The following is a 19,657-nucleotide window of genomic DNA, read 5'->3' as shown; positions in this document are numbered from 1 at the left end:
TAGAAAACAGTCACCTGATTTGACATCAAACACGCTAACGTAGTCTATGGAGCCAGCTGCAATGTGGGTACCAGCAGGATGCCAACTGAGACTTAGGATCCGACCTTAGGAGTAATAAAACAAGAAAAAAGGTGACATATAAACTGAGCTCTCCTCCCACAGCGACCTACATGGCTTCTGCAATTCAGTGTTAGTTTCTCATTCCCCGCAGCAGATGTACTGTCCTGGGTCCCACAATGGAGTATCTGACAACTTGTTTTACTAATGTATAAATAGTTGAAGAAAATATGTAAAATAAATGCATCCTTTTGAAAACGATTTGGTGGTGACCTAAAAGAATTTCAATGTGCACAGACACTGACTTCAGATTAAAGAGACATACTTGCACGGATGCCCAAATACATGCATGGTCATGCACAAGTATTAAGATTACAAACAAGGATGCACTGACTACAGGATGATGGACTAAGACCATATCATCTAGTGACATTAGCCATCTGAGTTTGTGTAAGCATACCTGATGATGTTCATACGATGGGATGATTTAACACTGTATTTTCAGAACAGATCCCTGCTGTTAATCAACCATAATTAAGCATGTCTTTCTGTCTTTCTTTCTTTGGTGGTCGTGCTGATTAGTTTTTTTGTCAACTTGACTAGACTAATTCTATGACATCTACCGAAAAGTACTGTACCACCTTTCCAATTAAGAAACAACAGAAATCTGGTTCCAGTGGATAGCTATTACTAAAGGACCCAGAACACACAGCATGCTCACTACTCTCCAAAACAGGCACAGGCATCGGCAGTCTACAGTCTGCTGTTGGTTTGTAAATCAGGTTTTACCAGCACACAATCACAAATCTCTGTTCATGCACTGTGTTTGACGGTTTCTGTGCTACAAGTAGAGATAGCAGGGACTATTTTACCTTCAAAGCCTCAAGTACCATGATGCTCAGTACTTTACAACCCAGAGCCCAAGCAGCAGCAGTTGCTCATGACACTCATCAAGACATTTAAATTGGCTAGTAGGGTTAAGAACCACAGCTAGCCTTTAATCTACCACTTGAGAGGCAGAAGTAGGTGGATCTCTAAGTATGAAGCCAGCCTGGTCAAGAGAGTGAGTTCCAGGACAGCGAGGGCTACACAGAGAAACCTTGTCTTGAAAAACAAGCAAACAATAAAAACAAATCACGGCCAGCAAAGCTTAGAGGTGCATGCCTGTAATAACACTGCTAAGGCAGGATTGCAGGAGTTTAAGGGCAGTCAGGGCTACACAGAGTAACAGGCAAGTGCGGGCTACAGCGTGAGAAGCTGTCTCATAAAAACCAGAAGAAAAGGGAAAAAGAAATCACAGTTCTTGTGCAGATCTGTAATCTCAGTACTCAGGAAGTAGAGGCAGGCCTATACAGCAGAACCAGCCTCAAGGGCAACATCATTTAATGATAAAAAACAAAACAAAATCAGTTAAGACTCTCCATACAAATATTTAAATTTCACAAAACAGGAGTTTTTGTAGGGATGCATTGCCTAATTTTATGTCAACTTAACAAAGCTAGTCATTTTGGAAGAGAGACCCTCAACTGAAAAAAAAAAAAAAAAAAAAAAAAAAGCCCCAACCAGGCTGGCCTGTAAGAAAGCTGTGGTACATTTTCTTGATTGATAATTAACGTGGAAGGGGCCCACCCAGGATGAGAGGTCCTGGATGCTATAAGAAAGCCGACCGAACAAGGCAGCACCCCTCCATGGCCTCTGCACCAGCTCCTGCCTCCAGGTTCCTGACCTGCTTGAGTTTCTGCCCTGATTACCTTTGACGATGGACTGTCTGTGGAGCTATAAGCTGATATAAAGTATTTCCTCTCTGCATTGCTTTTGGTCATGGTATTTATCACAACAGAAACCATAAGATGTACACTATAACTAACGCTGACTTTCACACAAACATGGCGTTTATCACAACAGAAACCACAAGATGTACACTATAACACTGACTTCCACACAAACACTAGTTTTCTACTTTGATTTTCTGTACTTTGCTTAACCAGGCAATCACAACTAAGCAACATAATGAGATGTTGAACTCCCAGAACTTTTCCTTGTACACACACAAGAAGTATATATACAAAACATTATTTATAGCAGCAGGAAAACACCCTCTCCCTAGTGGCGCAAAAACATAACATAACTTCTTGTTGAGACTACTCGTCACCTCACCAAAAACAACCCTTACTTTTCTGCCGATCAAAATTTCTTGCAAACTGGATTTTGTCTGGAGTGACCTCAAATAGTTTCACAGAGCCATCTTCACAACCGACCTATTGAGAGAAAGAGAGAAAACAGACTAAATGAGTCTGCTATAGGACTACTATTCACACAAATATATACATTGTTTCTTCTCTAAAAGCTATCACTTACCCTAAAACTAAACCAACCAAACACCTTGTCAGAGGGGGTAGGGGACCTATGCTCAAGAAATTGGTATGTATACTCCTGTTGACTACACAGTCTAGTCAGAAGTGGCCAACTTTCTGCATATGACATAGAATAAAAGTAGGATTTCACACATATCTGCCAGAGACCCATGACCTAATAAAAGATCTACTGATCTTTAAACCCAGATGGAAACATAAGATAGTATACAAGTTAGTACAAGCAAAATTAAAAAAAAAAAAAAAAAAAAAAGACATCGCAAAAAATTAAATGTCAGGGTAGAAAAATGGCTCACTGGGAAAAGGCTAGCTGCCAAGCCTGGATAACTTAAGTTTGGTCCCAAAGACGTACAAGATGGAAGGAGAAAACCAACTTGCACAGTCGTCCTCTGACCATCACAAGCACTCCGCAGCACAGATGCTCACCCCATCCCAAATAATAAGTGTGACTTCACACACACACACATGCAAGTGCAGTGAATCTACAGAAGGACTTAACACCCCATATTTCTGAAACAAAAGTTACTATTAAAATACAAACTATATCAAAACAAAATTAGTCTCCACATCTCTTAGTTCCAAAGAAGTTTAGAAAATTCTGAAATTAATTAACCCTGACATTTCACAAAGGAATAAACAAGGTCCAAGATGTAGTAAGTCTTCTTCTGTCCCACCAGCCAGCTCCCAAATAATGACACAAAGACTTATTAGTAATTATGAAAACTTGGCCTTACTTTAGACTTGATTTTACCTAGCTCTTACAACTTAAATGAACCCATTTCTATTAATCTATGTTTTGCCCATCCTGCTTCTGTGTCTCCTCTGACTTTCTCTCTCTGCCCGGAAGTCCTGCCTATTCCTTCTGACTAGCTATTGGCTATTTAGCTTTTCATTACACCAATCACAGCAACACATCTTCACAGTGTACAAATCTTCCATAAAACCAAGCTAATAGCATAAGGGCAAAGTGAGCAGTGATCTATTATTGTCTGCTTGTATGAGCTTTGACTCTATGTATACGTGTGCACCACTTTTGTGTAGTGCCCACAGAGGCTACAACAGGGTGTCTGGCTACTGGGAACTGGAGTTGTGAGCCACCATGTGGATGCTGGGAATCAATCCAAGATCTGTGCAAGAGCAGTCAGTACTCAACCGATGAGTCATCCCTCCAGCCTATGACCAGGGGTTTTTTTTTTTTTTGATTTTTCGAGACAGGGTTTCTCTGTGGTTTTGGAGTCTGTCCTGGAACTAGCTCTTGTAGACCAGGCTGGACTCGAACTCACAGAGATCCGCCTGCCCCTGCCTCCCAAGTGCTGGGATTAAAGGCATGTGCCACCACCGCCCGGCTATGACCAGGGATTTTTAACCTTCATTGCCAATTCTAATATTTTGTCTTATGAGTCTTGATACCTAGCTAAGCTTGGAATTTCTATATGCTATAAACATGAGGAAGGAAATTTGAGTGGGCATAAAACTACTCTATTTGGAATAACCAATAGTTGCTTACTGACCAAAAGCTGAGAGCCACTGGGGCTGGCGGTCATACTCCAAATAGGTCCTCCGAAGGCATCCAGAGCATACTTTATGTTTAGTGCCTGTAGGTCATACTCGAGAATTTCTCCGTTGAGTCCAGCACTAAAGAGCCGCTGTCCTTCTGCCCAACATAGGGCTTCTGTAGCCCGAGACTCATGACCTGGGAAAAACTAAAGAAACATCATAACTTTCCAACCTGCCATGAATTCAAAACTACAGAAACGCTGTAACACCCCAACTTGCAACCATCAACACTTGACGAGTATTTCCCCACAGACAGCTAGTATAGGTTTTCACTATCAAACATTTGTGCCTACTAGACACTTTTATTTCTTTCAGCTTCAAATTTTAGTTACTTAATATTACTGTACTTTAAGTTATATGCTTGATTCTCTCTTTCTAATTGGATATGAGATATATAATTTCTTAAAACTATTGCAAACTTCTTGACTGTTGGTTATAGGAAGCACAGAGGTCTCTGTGCTCACAGATGTGCATTAGAGAAACCGGGAATGTTAGTACACATGGCTGTTCCTTCAAGGGAAGGAATACACACTCTGTTATCCACCCAGAAAGGGAGCTTACAAGCCTTTGTGCTAGCCGTGTGGCTAGACATTTTTAGGCATCTGATCTTGCCCCAGACCCTTTCATAAGCTTGTTTCTCTCAGTCAATCTATAGAACCCATTTTTATGGATTTTACAAGGAGTTTCTGTGTAGTCACGTTTGATCTGCATGTTCCTCAGGGGGATTTATGTATGCTTTGTTGTATATGCAGAATGAGTTAATCATCACCAAATTGTGCCGTGCTAAAATATGCCAAAAATAAACTACTTGGGGGTTAGACTCCAGAAGTCTGAGCTAACATCAGATGGAGCTGTATCAAACCAAACTGCCTTCTTCTTGCTATTCAAAAACCATCTCTCTGGGCGGTGGTGGCGCACGCCTTTAATCCCAGCACTTGGGAGGCAGAGGCAGGCGGATCTCTGTGAGTTCGAGGCCAGCCTGGTCTACAAAAGCTAGTTCCAGGACAGGCTCCAAAGCTACAAAGAAACCCTGTCTCGAAAAACCAAAAAATAAAAAATAACCCCCCTCCCCCCCAAAAAAACCCCATAAAACAATCTCTCTGTAGGCCTGTGAAAATCACAGAGAGTCCCAGAATTGACGGTCATTCCCAATCCTGCCCCACAAAACCAATTTTTCTATCTTGTTATTTAACTAAGCAGCCACAGCTATGTTGTACAATGGATGACTTAGTTTTTAACAACAAAACCAACTAGGTTTTAAAAGTAAAATACAACAGTATATGGAACAGGACATAAAGGACAAAGGGAATGGAAATGGTTTAATTTGTAAAGGTGCCTGCTACCAAGTCTGAGGACCCAAATTCAACACCCAGGACCCATATGGTGGGAAAGAACTGACTCCCCCAGGCTGTCCTCTAGTTTATACAGGGACGTATGACACATACACACCCAAAGGAAAAATGCCAGTCAATTTAGTGCAGCCTAATGTACAGTGTTAAGAAGATTTGAAACAGTGTGCTGCACTATCCTAGACCCCAGAAATCACTGATCACTTGCTTACTAACCAACAGTAACTTTTAAGTCTTGCAAGGTCCATTCAAACTAAATGCCTTTATGCAGGCCTATGATTGCTAATCTTTTCTAGTTATTTCTACCGTGCCTTTTCTGTGTTTAAACACTATGTTACAACTGCCTGGGCATTCCAATACAGTGACATGTTTTTGACGTCTATAGCTTAGGAATAAGGCTATACAATGGCTGGGTTGCATAAACCAACTTTCTAATGATATCCACTAATACATATCTCAAAACATACCTCTATCAAGAGATACAACATGATGACAAACAGAAGAGATGCATGACTGTACACATGCTGAAGGCCAGTGTATCCACTTTACCTGTAAAGAGTTGTCTACGATACAGTTCACTCCAGCTTTTTGTTCAAGTCTCAAGTTTCCCTTCCTTCCTTCCCTCTTTCCTTTTTGAGGCAGGGCCTTACACCATGTAGCTCTGGCTGCCATAGAACTCTTTATATGGACCAGATTGGCCCAGGGCTCATAGTGATAAACTGCTTCTGTCTTCTGAGTGCTGGGATTAAAGGTGTGCACTACCAGCACCACAGCCACATGGCTATAGCCTCAAATTTTTAAGTATTTTTCTTGGATATTCAATATTTTCATATATGTCAAAGTATTTTAATTTTATGCCTGTTTGACACAAACAGACTATGTTTCCTATCTGAACTTGCAAGACCAAGAGACATATGGGTTAAATGGCTATGTCCAAAGGGCTGAAGTCAATGGACTGAAGAGAACACAGGTCTCCTTACTCCCAGGCTCTTCATTCTGATTCACTAAGCATGTCTTTCTCTAATGACATGACTAAGGTCAGTAACTCTTAATTCTCAAAGACAATGTGTATGTATATGTGCATGCACGTGTATATATGAAGATCAAAGGACAACTGGTAGGGATTGGCCTCTCCTTCTACCACATGGGTGGCAGAGAACAAACTCAGGTTGTCAGGCTTACCCAGCCAGGGTTTAGTAATCTTTTTTTGCTTTTTTTTTTTTTTTTTTTTGAGATGAGTTTCTCTGTGTATCCCTGGCTGTCCTGGAACTCACTCTGTAGACCAGGCTGTCCCTGAACTCAGAGATCTCCTTGCCTCTGGGATTAAAGGTGTATGCCACCACCGCCTGGCCATCCTGACCAAATTTTAATGAATAGGAAAGGAGACATGGGGAAAACAGAAGATGAGACTGAATTAGTTAGCTGTTAAAAATACCTACAGGAGAGTGACAGAAGAAAATGAGGGAGGGCAGGTAAGAAATGGAGGCCTTATCACTCAACGTTACTCAGCAGCAAGGAGCTGAAATAGTCACCAGCATTGCTGACCTAGTAGTCCCCATCTCACAGAATTTGAAGTTAAGTAGTGAAGAGGCCATTAAGCAAATATACAAATTATGCCGAATACAGTGGTTAGAAATGACAAACAGAAAAGTCACAACATGCAACAAGTGTACACCCAAGCAAGCATTCTTGTCCTGTTTCTGGCAATGACCCATTTGTTGTGGGCAAGGAACTCCAACTGTTAAACACACATTTGTTCTTCAGCACTTCAACTCCACGGATGGTCCCTAAAGCTTCCTGTTGAGACTGCTTCTCGCTGCTTTATTACACAGCTCAGAAATCGTTCTTCACGAATGTAAAAAGCTCTGATTCTTGTTTTAACATCGGTACCGGACACGTACTCAGTCTCTTAGAAACATTTACAGAATGCCTGATCTCAAATGCCAGGCTGCTGGACACTGGATACTCATTTACCCGGCTCTTCTCTCTTGAACTGAGCGGAATTTGCATCTGAAGAAAATTAGTAACCAATGTCCTTGGAGGGAAAGTCTTCGGAGTTTGAGAGATGGCTCAACAGTTAAGAGCATTTGTTCCTGCAAAGGGTTCCCAGCACCCAATGGTAGCTCATAACCTTCCAACTCCAGTTCTAGGGGATCCAGTGCTCTCCCTGGACCACCATGGGCATTAGGCACAACTGAGGTGTACATATATGCACGTAGGCAGAATACTGCTGCACACAAAATAAATGATACCTGATGTGTGCCCAAAGACATTTCATCTAATTAAAATTTTCCTCTACTCCCAAATATAGACAATTAGTCCACATCCTTGGAGACCGGTGAACTTGTTATCATGCTACCTGCTATCATGTTCCAGAGTTTTCTGGTATTACAACGTTTGAAGACCTTTGATTGGCAATAGAATGCATACAACAGGAAATGTTATTTTACCAAAATCACAACGATCTCAACAATTTCCTTTCTTCTAGGGGCCAAAAAGAGACCCAGCACACTTCAGTCCCCAAATGGCACGACACAGGATTCCGAGGTAGGATCTTTCTACACAACTTCAGCTAGACAAACCCTGACCTGCTTTCGTCAACCAAAGGATTTCATATATGCTACAGAAGCTCCGTAGTTCTAGGCAATTCCATCGCAGGTGCACTCACTCCATCTATCTTAAGATAGGACATGTAAGCTGTAGATTTGGAACTTGGAATTAACATCAGGACCACCACACCAAGCTCCCTAAAGACTTACTTTCTCCTGAAAGTAGTTTGCTGACAAGTTATAAATTTCCACCGTGCCATCTGTTCGTGAGACAGCCAATCTGTTTGACTTGTTATTGTAAGCCACGCAGCGGATGCCTGATGGAACATAATTAAAGAAACGTACTCGATGGACCTTAAATTCACCCATTCCTGGGGGGACAAAAAGACATCGTTAAACGTTAACTGGAGAATCTCACAGGCATTCAATTTATTATCACCACTGCTGGATGAGAGATTCCAACGATCTCTCACTAACGTTCATTTCTAATAATGATATCATGTCCCAGCAAGGCTCGACCTCCCCTCAACACGGATGCTTCAACAAATTAACCCCCAAAGGCCTACTCCAGTCCTTGTCTTTTTAGCCTGCTGGAGGAGGAGAGTTTGAAAATCGGCATTTTAGCAAGAATGCTAAACTCTTAACTTTACTAAGTTTGCAAATGACAGATCCACTCTAAGACAGGGACGTGAGGCTGATGGGGGGGGGGAGACACCCAGAGCACAAGTGAGCAGCGACAAGACTTGGTGATTTTTCCCGACTGCCTCGTCTAGCAGTTACCCCGCACACACCTACTGAGTGGAACTTATCTGCCCCTCACTCGTCTACCCTCAAGATTAAGAAGCCACAAGCAGAGAGAGCACGTTTTGAAGAGCGAGAGGCTTCGCCACCCCCTGCCCGATGCTAGGTCCCAGGAGTGACTTCCACCCCCTGGAACCGGCTATCTGACAATGTTCGCGGGTCCCCGACCCCGGGCGAGCTTCACCCCCTCAGAACCCACTGTCCCAGCTGCCTCCGGAGGTTCTTCCCGAACTTACCGCCCGGCACTCGCTAGCCCGGACCTCACCTCTCTCCGCCCCGGCCCCCACGTGCGCGCGCGCCCTCCAGCTCTACCCCGGAAGTACTCGGCGGAGCGAGGCCGGAAGTGCGCAGGCAATGCTCGCGGCGGCGGCGACGGCGGCGGGAGGTTCGGTTGTCGCCCGTTGGCCGCGCGGCGCCGCGCTCGGCGGCCGCCATTGCAGGTCAGGCCGCGGGTGGGGGGCGCGGGAGGCCGCGGGGAATGAGGCCGGAGGCGGGAACCGGGGCGAGAGTGCGGAGGAGCGGCCAGCTAGGGAGCCGGGGCCGGGCGGGGCGCGCGGCTCGGGGAGAAGAATGGCGAGCGGAGGGGCGGGGAGCGGGCGGGGGAGGGGCGCATGCGGGGCCAGGGAGCTTGAGGGCCGCGGGGGCCGAGGCTAGCCCGCAGCGGGCTGGGGGAGCTTGGGGACGCTGAGCTTGGACAGGGACGGAAGGAAGGCAGCGAGCGAGCTGGGCGGAGTGGGAGAAAGGTGGAAAGACTGGCGGAGCGCGGGCGGAGGACGGAGCAGGGGGCGGCGCGGGCCGGATCTTCGAGGTATGTGCGGGGAAAGGGGCTCAGTCCCCGGTCGGGAGGCCTGCTGGAGTCGAATGGACCTGGAACCCAGAAAGTAGCGGGAATGTCAGAAGGAGGCTTAAATGGGGGGTTGGGCGGAGCTGACAGAAATGTGAGGCTTGTTCCAGGGGACATTTATTTTAAATCATGGTGTGTGTGTGTGGGGGGTATCTTCTGGGAGACAATATTAGGAAGGTGGTTGCAAAGTGATCTCGGGGGCTTTGTGGGTGGAGTGGAGCCTAGGGTCGAGGAGAGGGTGGTGGCCTAGAGAGCGGGACTAGGAACAATTTTAGATAGCTGAATTGAATGGTAGAGGAAGGTAGTTGAAAGAGGATTTTTTGGGGGAGGAGGGTTTGAAGACCGGTGGGGGCCCCACGTGGAAGGAAAAGCAATTTAAATAAGAGTCGGGGTAGTTTCTTAGGGAGGTGGATGGTGGTTTAGACACCGTGGTAAAACAGTTCCAATAGTAGTCTTGGATAGTTTGAAGGGAGTTGGAGAAGCAGGGGGTGGGGGTTTCCAGGAAATGGGTGGGCTTACTTCAAGTAGAGTCTGTCTAGGCGAAAGAGTGGGAGGGGGACCAAGGGTGGAGAAGATAGAAGAAAATGGGAGAAGAATCCAGCCGAGAGGGGACCTCCCTCCCAACTGCAGCGCGCACTCGCGCGCTCCGCCAGAAAGGGTTGGGAGGAAGAGGCAGTGATGCCAGGAAGTGGAGGAAAGGTTGAAATGGGGTGGCAGAGTAGCAGAAGATGGAGAAAACCGGAATAACTCAAATCGACCGAAGCCATCTTTTCTACCCATTGTCTACAAATAACAGTAATTGATTCCCTCCAATGGAGGAAGCCTACCACGTGATGGGAACGTACCACGTGTGTGCATAGTGTCTAAACACGTTTGGAAAACATTCTTCACTAATTAAAGTTCGGAAGCATTCAGTTCCATCTTCCCTCCACAGCCCCTTTTGCAGGGGAACAAGTGTCTCATTTAAAGTAGTTTAGTCTTTAACCCCGTCAAGAGACAAGGCACCCTTAGAAGTTAGGATCAAACATTCCCTCCAGTCACAGAACCACCATGACACTGGTAATAAAAGTGATTTGTATTCAGTCATATATAAAACGTCCTCGGCTGTTCATTTGGCAGAAAGACACATAGAGAAGTAGTTGGCATGTTTAGAGAAATGACCTAGAACAGCTTAATTCTGAGGCAATTTGGTAAACCCTGATTTTAGTGTTTGAACTGTTCTCCAGTTAGAAAGTTGACTTGATGATCTCCTGTTTTTATTGGCTATTTTTATTCATTGTAAACATTGGCAATGTGGTATTAGTGATATTCTACTTGACATATACTAAGAAATATGTTTAACTTTTTTATACTTTAAAGAAGTGAATTTTAAAGTGTAGTTTTGGAAAATTACAAGAGATTCCGTTTGAAACAGGGAAAACCAAAAATATTGGAAGAACTAGTGCCTAACTTGTACATTGGTTTAATCCAGCAGAAAAAGCAAAAGACAACACTAGCTGTTTGGATATGTTATAATGAACTTTTTTCCAGACAGGGTTTCTTTATGTAGCCCTGGCTGTCCTGGAACATGATCTAGACCAGGCTGGTAAAGTGGACATTTATAAAACATTGTTTAGTCCTAGAAAATTTTGTATGTTGTTGAATCACAAACCTTTGTTTTTCTCTTTGTATGATTAGGTATATATCATACCACATTATTTTGGGAAGTTACCATTGTGAGGGTCACTGATCTCTAAGATATTAGTAACCCTGTAATATGTAATGATATAGAAAGCAGAGGATGAGAATTGAGTTTGGTCAGATATTAAAATGAAATGTTCTCAGTCCTCATGACCTCTCTTCCTCAATGAGGGGCAGAGATTAGGGTATAATTTTGAATCCTGAAGGTGTCATTGAATTTGACTTTTAAAGGTTTCAAAAAGCTAGACATGGATAATAGCTAGCTTAATTGTTAACTACTTTGATGTATTAGGTTGAATTATTAGCTACTTTCGAGACAAGTTACAAGGTTGCTAGCAGTTTTGTAGGAGAATAAGGCCAATTGCATATCTCAGAAGTACTGTATGCGAAGGACCGTACTGTGCAGTGGTCAGTGTCGCATTACCTCTGCTTCTTACAGCTATGTGATCAGTTGCTTAACCTTTAGCCTTTCTAAACCTGTTTCCTTATCATAAAGAGTGTGATGACCATGTCAGGATAAAATGAGATAATGCAGTAAACATTCTGAAGATTAGCAACATAAACTCTTTTTGTGTTGGTAACACTGCTGCTTTTCTAAACAAGCCAAATCTTAGGCCAACCTAGAAATGGTAGTTGTCTCTTAGTGTTAGAATGAAGTGAGACTGAAGACTCAGAAATTGATGCCTTACAGAAAAATTTCTTTGTGGTGTTTTTGTTCTTTGTTACTACTAACAGAATTTGGCTTGTTACAGGTTAAGCGTTACTCAGTTCACACAAGAAGGGCTTCAGATTTTGGAATATTTGCATTGACTTAGCAGATGAGCACATTTAAACTGATGAAACTGAAAAACTTAAAATTTTATACTAGTAAGTTACCTAATATAAATTAAATTTTTCATATTTGAAAGCATTTCATGTTTTAGAGGTGTTATACTTGGCCTCCTCATCTTATAGTTTTTTTTCCTCCTGCCTAGTCTCAAGGAGATAGGTACAGATTAAGATGATCATTTTCTTACCCATTTTTGTTTTTAGAAACAGGATCTTTCTGTGTAGCTGGGCAGGAACTCAGTCTTCTTGCCTCAGCCTCCCAAATGCAGGGATTCCAGGTGTATACCAGCACACCTGGCTTTTTATGTCCTTTTGAGTAAAATCCACGCTCTTTCTCCTGTCGCCCCCATGGGTTGTGTCCTCAGTTCAGCACTTAGTTTAGCCCTTGGCTAGTTCTCTAGTGAGCTCAAGGAGCAAGCAAAGGAATAATAGAATTTAGATGCTACAGGAAATTTTAAGGCATGAAAGTATAATTTTAAAATTTACTAAAAAGAATTTAAACATCCCCAGTGTTTCTTATTTGGCAAATATACCCTCATATACACAAATTATACAAACATAATCATATCAATACATAGGTGCATCTAAACTAGACTGACCCATAGAGCTTTCATTCTTTTTATACATAGGTAAAACACCTAAGTAGATTTAGCGTAAGTTTTTACAGGCTTGGTGGGGCATAGTAACAGAATGTCCAAGCTGCAGCCCGTAGAATTACTATTTTCCAGGGGATTGCCAGATGTTTGCCAGTATTAATAGAAATAGTTCAGGCAAGGCCTCCTGCATTTGTGTAAAAATGTATGTCTTCAACTGAAGTCCCATTGGTAGGTAGGTATTCAAGTGCCACTTCTTAGTCCATTGTTGTGAATTTTTGTTTGATAGGAGACTATCCAGGAAACAGAGCATGCACTGAAAATACCTTACATCCACATTGTCTATCTCATTCCTGCAGATAAAAGCACATAAAAATTGAAGTATGGTATTTTGGTACGTATGTATGATGCATATATGCATATATAAATATGGAGGACAACCTTAGATGCAGTTCATGCCTTCTGCCTTGAGTCCATGTCTTGGTGGTTATTCCACTGTATACCTTCAGACTTTTTAAGGATTTTCCTTTTTCTTCCTTCTCATGAGGCCACTGCTGTTACAGGTGCTAATGCTACATGTTTGCCGTTTTCATGGGTTCTAGAGACTTGAACTCAGGTGCTCATACTTGCATGGCTAAACCTACTGTACCATCTCACTAGTTCCAGGAAGTAGGTTTTATCTTCTAACCTATGCTTAGACTATGATGTTCACTTATATGACTTACATGTCAGTTTCCTTAGACCATCTTATTTTGTTATACCTTGCACTCATCATCATATACTAGCTGCATCTTCAGTCATTAAAGCTTATTTGAAAGAACTTCACCTGTGCAGCATTGGCCATTTACAATCCGTATACTACATACTTGATGAACTATAGTCAGAGACTTTCAAAATGCAGAACTTCTTTCTTTACATTAATCTAAAAAATTAGCTGTTCTCAATAGGTTATGAGTCTAAACAATCTTGCATGTGTTATATTTAGTCATGATACAAGTGAGTCATAATCTACGTGTTAGCCTGTAGTCACTTACTATGATCATGCAGTAGCTTTCCACTTTCAAGCTAGAACCTGAATCTCGGCCTTTTGAATTGGGATTGGTATCCTTTCACTTCAGAAGTGCTTTGGAGGCCGGACTTAATGCCACATGCCTTTGATACGTACGGTACTCAGGAGGTTCAAACAGGATTGCCAGTTCAAAGATGGACCTTGTCTCAAAAACCACTCAGGTTAGGGCCTGTGACTAGTCTTGTTATATGTACAAAGATCTTTGCCTTTGAAGTTGATAAATTGCCTTTTCTTGGGTGGGACCACAACCTGTTTTGGTCCAGAGACCTAACTTATTCAAGGTGGTACAAGTCTTGATGCCCTTTTGCTGTTGTGAACAGCATTTAAATATATTGTCACTGGCTGCCTAATTTTTTCATTCCTGCTGGCTCTTGGTTTTGTCCTCTGGGAAGGGAAAGTTAGGTAGTGACTTTTAAGTAACTAGATGACCCAGTTTCCTGTCTCAGCGTTACTATCTTTACTCCAGCTGAATATGTACCACGTATGAATAAGTGGTTTTATCTGTGTATGACCCAATAGCCTCAACTTCAAAATCGGAATAAGTACCTCTTACTAGAGTTGCCATGTTGATTGAAGATGCCATGTTCACATGTAGATAGCATACGGTCCATAGTGAAAATTCAGAATATGTTAGCTGCTGACCCAGTGTTTTTGGTGCTCTGGAAAGAGGTTCTGTCATCCTACTGGAGGTCCAGAGTGATGATAACCAGTCAGAAGCCTATTAAATGACATGCTGGAATCAGCTATAGTCCTAACTATCTGGAGGCTGAGGCAAGAGTATACCTGGAGTCCTAAGCCAGCCTTGGTTGTGTTGCAAGTCCTTAGCTTGAACAGGAAAAAACAAAAAAACAGGAAAAAAATTTTGGTGTGTTTTTGCCAAGTTTGAATACAATTATAAAACATGTTGACCAATTATATCACAGTTGGTAACACTATATATTGTCTCATTCGAAAGACAACCAGAAGTTGTAGCTTTGGCCCCCCCAATCCAGTCTCCTCTCTCCCTGAATGGCAGTCACAAGAGCAAATGAAGCTAGATAGCATCAGCTTTTAGGGTACGCAGAATTGCCACCAGGTGGCACTCTTAGATAATGTAAAAGTATAGAGTGTTTTCCTGATCTAAGTGGAAGGTGGTCACTAGTTGAGAGTCATATTAGAAGAGCACATGCCTTTAATTCCATGACTCAGGAGACAGAAACAGATGGATCCTGAAGCCAGTATGCTCTTTACAATACCAGGATAGCCTGAGTTATATAGTGAAACCCTATCTCAAAAGAGAGAAAAGAAATAACCTTGTGATTTGCTGGAATACACCTGAGTGTATCATCAGTCTCACTGTTGTCAATAGCAACTGTACTCTATGTGTTCAGAATCAACAAGAAAACCTAGCCCTTTAGGCCTTGCTAAGCAGTAGAGAACATACCTAAAAGCACTTAGAAAAGTGCCTGCCAAATGGATGGATCTAGAAAACATATTGAGTGAGGTAACTCAGACCCAGAAAGACAAATATCATATGTACTCACTCATAAGTGGCTTTTAGACATAAAAGCAAAGAAAAACCAGCCTACAGTTCACAATCTCAGAGAACCTAGATAAAGAGGACCCTAAGATACATGGATCTAACTACATGGGAAGTAGAAAAGGACAAGATCTGAGTAAATTGGGAGCATGGGGACTGGGAGAGGGCAAAAGGGTAGTGGGAGGGGGATATATAGCTCAATAAAAACAATAGAAAAGAAAAGTGCCTGCCACACACTGGACGGGGGTATACAACTCATTTTGCAGAGTGTTGCCTAGCATGTATGAAGCCCTGGGTGAGGTCTCTAGCAACACATAGCAGGAGGTAGAGGCAGGAGAATCAGAAATTCAAGGTCATCCTCGCCTACCTCAGGAACAACCTAGTCTAGAGATCCCTTCTCAAAGGGAAAAGGTACTTATCACACAATTAAGTGATAAATATTAGCTATAATTATTATTGCCCTAAAGGTATTTTTTTTCTTTTTTTTTTTCCTCCAGTTTTTCAGTCGCTTTTTTAAAGAAGGAAGGCTCATGGTGCAAATTGTTATTTCTAGGTGAGTATGTTTTAAGATTTTACTTAGCTTGAGTGCCAAGGGCTGTACTGGTTTCACACTGTTCTGGAAGCATTAGGGTCCTCAGGTAAATCTTATATAACTATTTGCATTAAGATCTCTATTTCAGTTCTCAGCACTGCCCAATTTCCCAAGCACTTGTATTCATCCCAGAGTTTCTTTGGGCCTCTAATGGTGGTGTAGTTGTAGGACACTACTCATCCTTCACCACTCAAAAATATTGTAACCACCAGCCCTTTGCTTGCAGTGCGGGGGCTGGAGGCCTGGCAGAATGGGTGCTGATGGAACTACAGGGGGAGATCGAGGCTCGCTACAGCACCGGATTAGCTGGAAACCTCCTGGGAGACCTACATTACACCACTGAGGTGAGGGGGCTTTTATTCCCTACCTTATGCCTCAGTAAAGCAAGCTACACCAAGGTGGTGCTCCCAGGACCCAGTGTGAGGACTGTCCTCAGGTTTGTTGCTCGAGGTTTAGCCAGTCTGTAGAACTGTCTGCTTGCTGTCCCACCACTTTCGCAGTAGCAGGCCAGTGGAGCCTTGGGGAATCCGCAAGGGTCCTAAAAATAGAAATGCTCTTTACTTAGGGCTAGAAAGAATAAAAAGGGCACAAGGGTGGATTGTCCAGTGCAGTTTTTTAACAGTGATAGAGCCAGATTAGGGACTGTGAGGTGCCAGCATTGCTGCCAAGAGCAGCTTTACAAGGCACCTGAGAGGAATGGCCTTGCCCTCAACCTCAGGCATCTCTTTCTTCTGCCAAAGGGAATCCCTGTGCTGATCGTGGGGCACCACATCCTGTATGGGAAAATCATCCGCCTGGAGAAACCTTTTGCAGTCCTTGTCAAACACACTCCGGGGGAGCAGGACTGTGATGAGCTTGGCCGAGAGACTGGCACTCGGTATTTGGTGACAGCACTCATCAAAAACAAGATCCTCTTCAAAACTCGCCCTAAGCCTATTATCACCAACGTCCCCAAGAAAGTATGAAAGAACCCCGGATTTTCCTTAGAGAGCGGCCAACTCCTTGGACTCGTGCTCCATTGCCACCTCGAGGACGGCTGGACGGTTCCCTGGGACCACAGGGAGGACCTGTTATGAACACAGGCCACCCAATGGGCGTGAACTCAGATCCTTTCCTTATGGCAGCAGGTTCTCTTGGGGGGAACCTGGCTCCATTTCCAAGGAATCCAGCTTCTTTTCCAAGTTCATCAGGCTCATTGGCTTCAAATCCAGCACATTTTCCTGCTGGTGCTCGTGACCCAAGCATGGCTTCTTTTCCAAGAGGGATGAATCCCACTGGTACAGGTGCAGTTTCCTTCCCAAGGCCAGGTGGCCTTTTGGGACCAGGACCGGGACCAGGACCAGGTTTAAACCCTAGAACAGGGGGTCTTCCAGGCCCAGGACCTATGTCTAACCCCAGATTAGGAGGCCTTTCCGGCCCTGGTCATATGGCCAACCCAAGGGCAGGTGGGCTCCTGGGAACAAGTCCTGACCCCAGAAGTGGTGGCCCTATGGGCCCTGGATGTGCACCGAACCTGAGGGCAGGTGTTTTAGCCTCTGGTACTGGTCCTCCCAATCCTAGGCCAGTTGGCCTGGGCCCTGGACCAAGTCCTAATCTGAGATCAAGCTTTTTAGGTACAAACCCGGCTCCTAGGTCGGGTATGTTTCCAGGCCCAGGTCTGGGACCCAATCCGCGAGCAGGTGGCTTAGGTCCAGGCCTTGGACCCAACCCGAGAGCTGGGGGCCTAGGCCCAGGCCCAAATCTGGATACCAGAGCAGGTGGCCTCTTGGGTACAGGATCTGGTCTTAACTTAAGAATGGCTGGACCTCAAGGCTTAGATCTTGCTCCCATTCTAAGGGCAGCAGGTCTTTTAGGAGCAAATTCAGCTTCTTTCTCACAGGCTTCTGGAAACATGGGCACAAACCCACCTACCATGACAAGAGTACCTGGCCCCATAGGACCAAACACAGGTCCTAGCTCTCGAGGAATTGGCCTTCCGGGGCCAAATCCCTCTGCCATATCAAGGGCTCCTGGCCCCATGGGCCCTAATTCAGCTCATTTCTCAAGGCCAGGTGGCCCAATGGGGGTAAATGCTGGAGCCTTTCCAAGAGGGACAGGATCAGGAGGACTGAACCCAGCTGCCTTTTCTCAGTCTTCTGGCTCACTGGCTTCAAATCCAGGTACCTTTCAGAGGTCTGCTGGTCTCCAGGGCTCAAATCCAGCAATTTTCCCTAGAGCCTCTGGGCCACTAGGTCCCAACCAAGCTAACTTTCCAAGGGCCACTGGTCCGCAGGGTCCAAGTCCAGCTGCCTTCCCAAGGTCTGCTGGCCCATTAGGCCCGGGTCAGGTTGCTTTCCCAAGGTCAGCTGCTGGGCACCTGGGCTCTTCTCCAGCAGGCCCTGTGGGTGTCAACCCAGCTCCTTTTGCAAGGCCAGCAGGAACCCTGGGTCTTAACCCAGCTTCCTTTCCAAGGATGAATGGCCCTGTAACCAAGACTTTGGTCCCATTTCCTAGGGTAGGCAGCCTCCCTGGTTCAAATCCAGCTGCTTTCCCCAGACCTGGGGGTCCCATGGCTGCGATGTACCCAAATGGAATGTTACCCCCTTAAATACCATTTTTCTTCCAGGGCCACTTCGTTTTTCAAATACTGTGGTTCTGGTCTGGGACTCTCTCTTAGATACAGGAGTAGATCTGGAGTTACAGTCTGAAGAACATAGCTGGGGCTCAAGATCAAATGAGCCTTCTTTTTCCTCTGCTTTTTCTCTTGACTGAAGGCAAACTATTATTTGTGAGACACGGACTTTGGCAGATCGAATGATCCTGACCTCAAGAAAAAGGATCTCTGGCCTTCTGGACGCCTGCTGTGCTTTTGTCCCACAGCTTTCTGCCCCTTGTTTCTTAACTAGTTTCTTGACTTGTTCTTGTGGACTTTTCCTCAGGGATACACTGGCCTGCAGGTCCTAATTCCCCCGCTCACCACTGGAGAATTGGCTCACTTGCTGTCTAGTGATGCTGCATTGGTGAGCGGACCATGCTTCAGTAACTCTGGCCTGGTCACCCTGGACCTGGTCATGTTCTACTGCCAGACCTTTCCCTGAGGGCTTGAACACAGAACGGGGAGGTGGACACTCACGTCACAGACCCACACATTTCTGCTTGACTGGACCTGCAGCTCCTTTCTCCTGGGACTTAGGTGCCAGATTTAAGGCTCCTCTGATCATCCAGCTCCCTCTCCACTGGTACTCCCGATCAAAGAACCTCAAAACTTAAACTGATGTGGATGGGAATTGGGGAATTAGGGTGGGGGTGGAGGGATGAAAGGGAGAATCACTGTGCTTTGTTCGGCCTGATGTGAAGGATGGTTGGTGTTTTTCCTGCATTGTCTCTTTTCTTACTGTTTCTTTAATAAATGGGATGAGAGGGCTGTTGCGGTCATTCCATTTTGTTCTCTCTTCCACGGTGGGCACGTTTAACCTCTGCTTGTCTTTGTTTTGGTGCGACAACAACCTTGTATCCCGGTAAGCTTTGGTTTAGCCGTCACTCTTCTGTTTCTGTTTTGTGGAGTAATTGGAGGAGTGCTGGCATTTTTTGGTTGGGAGACTGAGATTCACTGACACTGCGTATGCATGAGCATTCATGCATGTGCCGTGTTAGGGTGGCCTAAGAGACTTAATTCCCGAAATTGATGCAAGTGTGACAACTTGCCCGATTTTTGAATTTTTTTTTAAATCAGCATTTTAGTTGTTAATATCTTCCCGCTTCCTTTTTTTAAAAGATTTGTTTATTTATACAGTGTCCTGACTATAGGCCAGAAGAGGGCACCAGATCTCATTATAGGTGGTTGTGAGCCACCATGGAGTTGCTGGGA

General features: G+C 44.3%; 3 protein-coding genes across 3 annotated transcripts in view; 2 read left to right on the top strand and 1 right to left on the bottom strand.

The window, feature by feature from the left end:
- Utp4 (UTP4 small subunit processome component) overlaps nt 1-8,998 on the bottom strand; it is a 31,923-nt gene extending 22,925 nt beyond the window's left edge. The window contains exons 1-5 of the mRNA XM_057754403.1: nt 8,922-8,998; nt 8,095-8,255; nt 3,941-4,132; nt 2,231-2,315; nt 15-104 (exon numbers count right to left, since the gene is read on the bottom strand). Coding sequence (XP_057610386.1) covers nt 15-104; nt 2,231-2,315; nt 3,941-4,132; nt 8,095-8,253 — 526 coding nt within the window. The 5' untranslated portion in view covers nt 8,254-8,255; nt 8,922-8,998. The remainder of the gene's footprint in view (nt 1-14; nt 105-2,230; nt 2,316-3,940; nt 4,133-8,094; nt 8,256-8,921) is intronic.
- Nucleotides 8,999-9,013: 15 nt separating this feature from the next.
- On the top strand, nt 9,014-16,775 carry Chtf8 (chromosome transmission fidelity factor 8). The gene is made up of 4 exons (XM_057754408.1): nt 9,014-9,125; nt 15,716-15,771; nt 16,037-16,154; nt 16,551-16,775. The coding sequence occupies exons 2-4, from the start codon at nt 15,749-15,751 to the stop codon at nt 16,773-16,775; spliced, it is 366 nt and encodes a 121-aa protein (XP_057610391.1). The 5' UTR covers nt 9,014-9,125; nt 15,716-15,748.
- Derpc (DERPC proline and glycine rich nuclear protein) lies at nt 16,772-19,207 on the top strand. The gene has a single exon (XM_057754407.1). The coding sequence runs from the start codon at nt 16,772-16,774 to the stop codon at nt 18,395-18,397; it is 1,626 nt and encodes a 541-aa protein (XP_057610390.1). The 3' UTR covers nt 18,398-19,207.
- Nucleotides 19,208-19,657: the final 450 nt, after the last annotated feature.

The sequence above is a fragment of the Chionomys nivalis genome, chromosome 21 (genome assembly GCF_950005125.1).
Source record: "Chionomys nivalis chromosome 21, mChiNiv1.1, whole genome shotgun sequence".
Lineage (NCBI taxonomy): Eukaryota > Metazoa > Chordata > Mammalia > Rodentia > Cricetidae > Chionomys > Chionomys nivalis.
The sequence above is the reverse complement of the archived record's forward strand: the minus strand, read 5'-3'. Positions and strand labels throughout refer to the sequence as shown.

What these genes read in the sequence shown, in the direction of transcription:
- Chtf8 (XM_057754408.1), top strand. Translation starts at nt 15,749, where the DNA reads ATGGTGCAAATTGTTATTTCTAG. An exon ending in GTGCAAATTGTTATTTCTAG is followed by an intron (nt 15,772 to 16,036) that starts GTGAGTATGTTT and finishes CTTTGCTTGCAG; the next exon opens with TGCGGGGGCTGGAGGCCTGG. An exon ending in ACCTACATTACACCACTGAG is followed by an intron (nt 16,155 to 16,550) that starts GTGAGGGGGCTT and finishes CTTCTGCCAAAG; the next exon opens with GGAATCCCTGTGCTGATCGT.
- Derpc (XM_057754407.1), top strand. Translation starts at nt 16,772, where the DNA reads ATGAAAGAACCCCGGATTTTCCTTAGAGAGCGGCCAACTCCTTGGACT.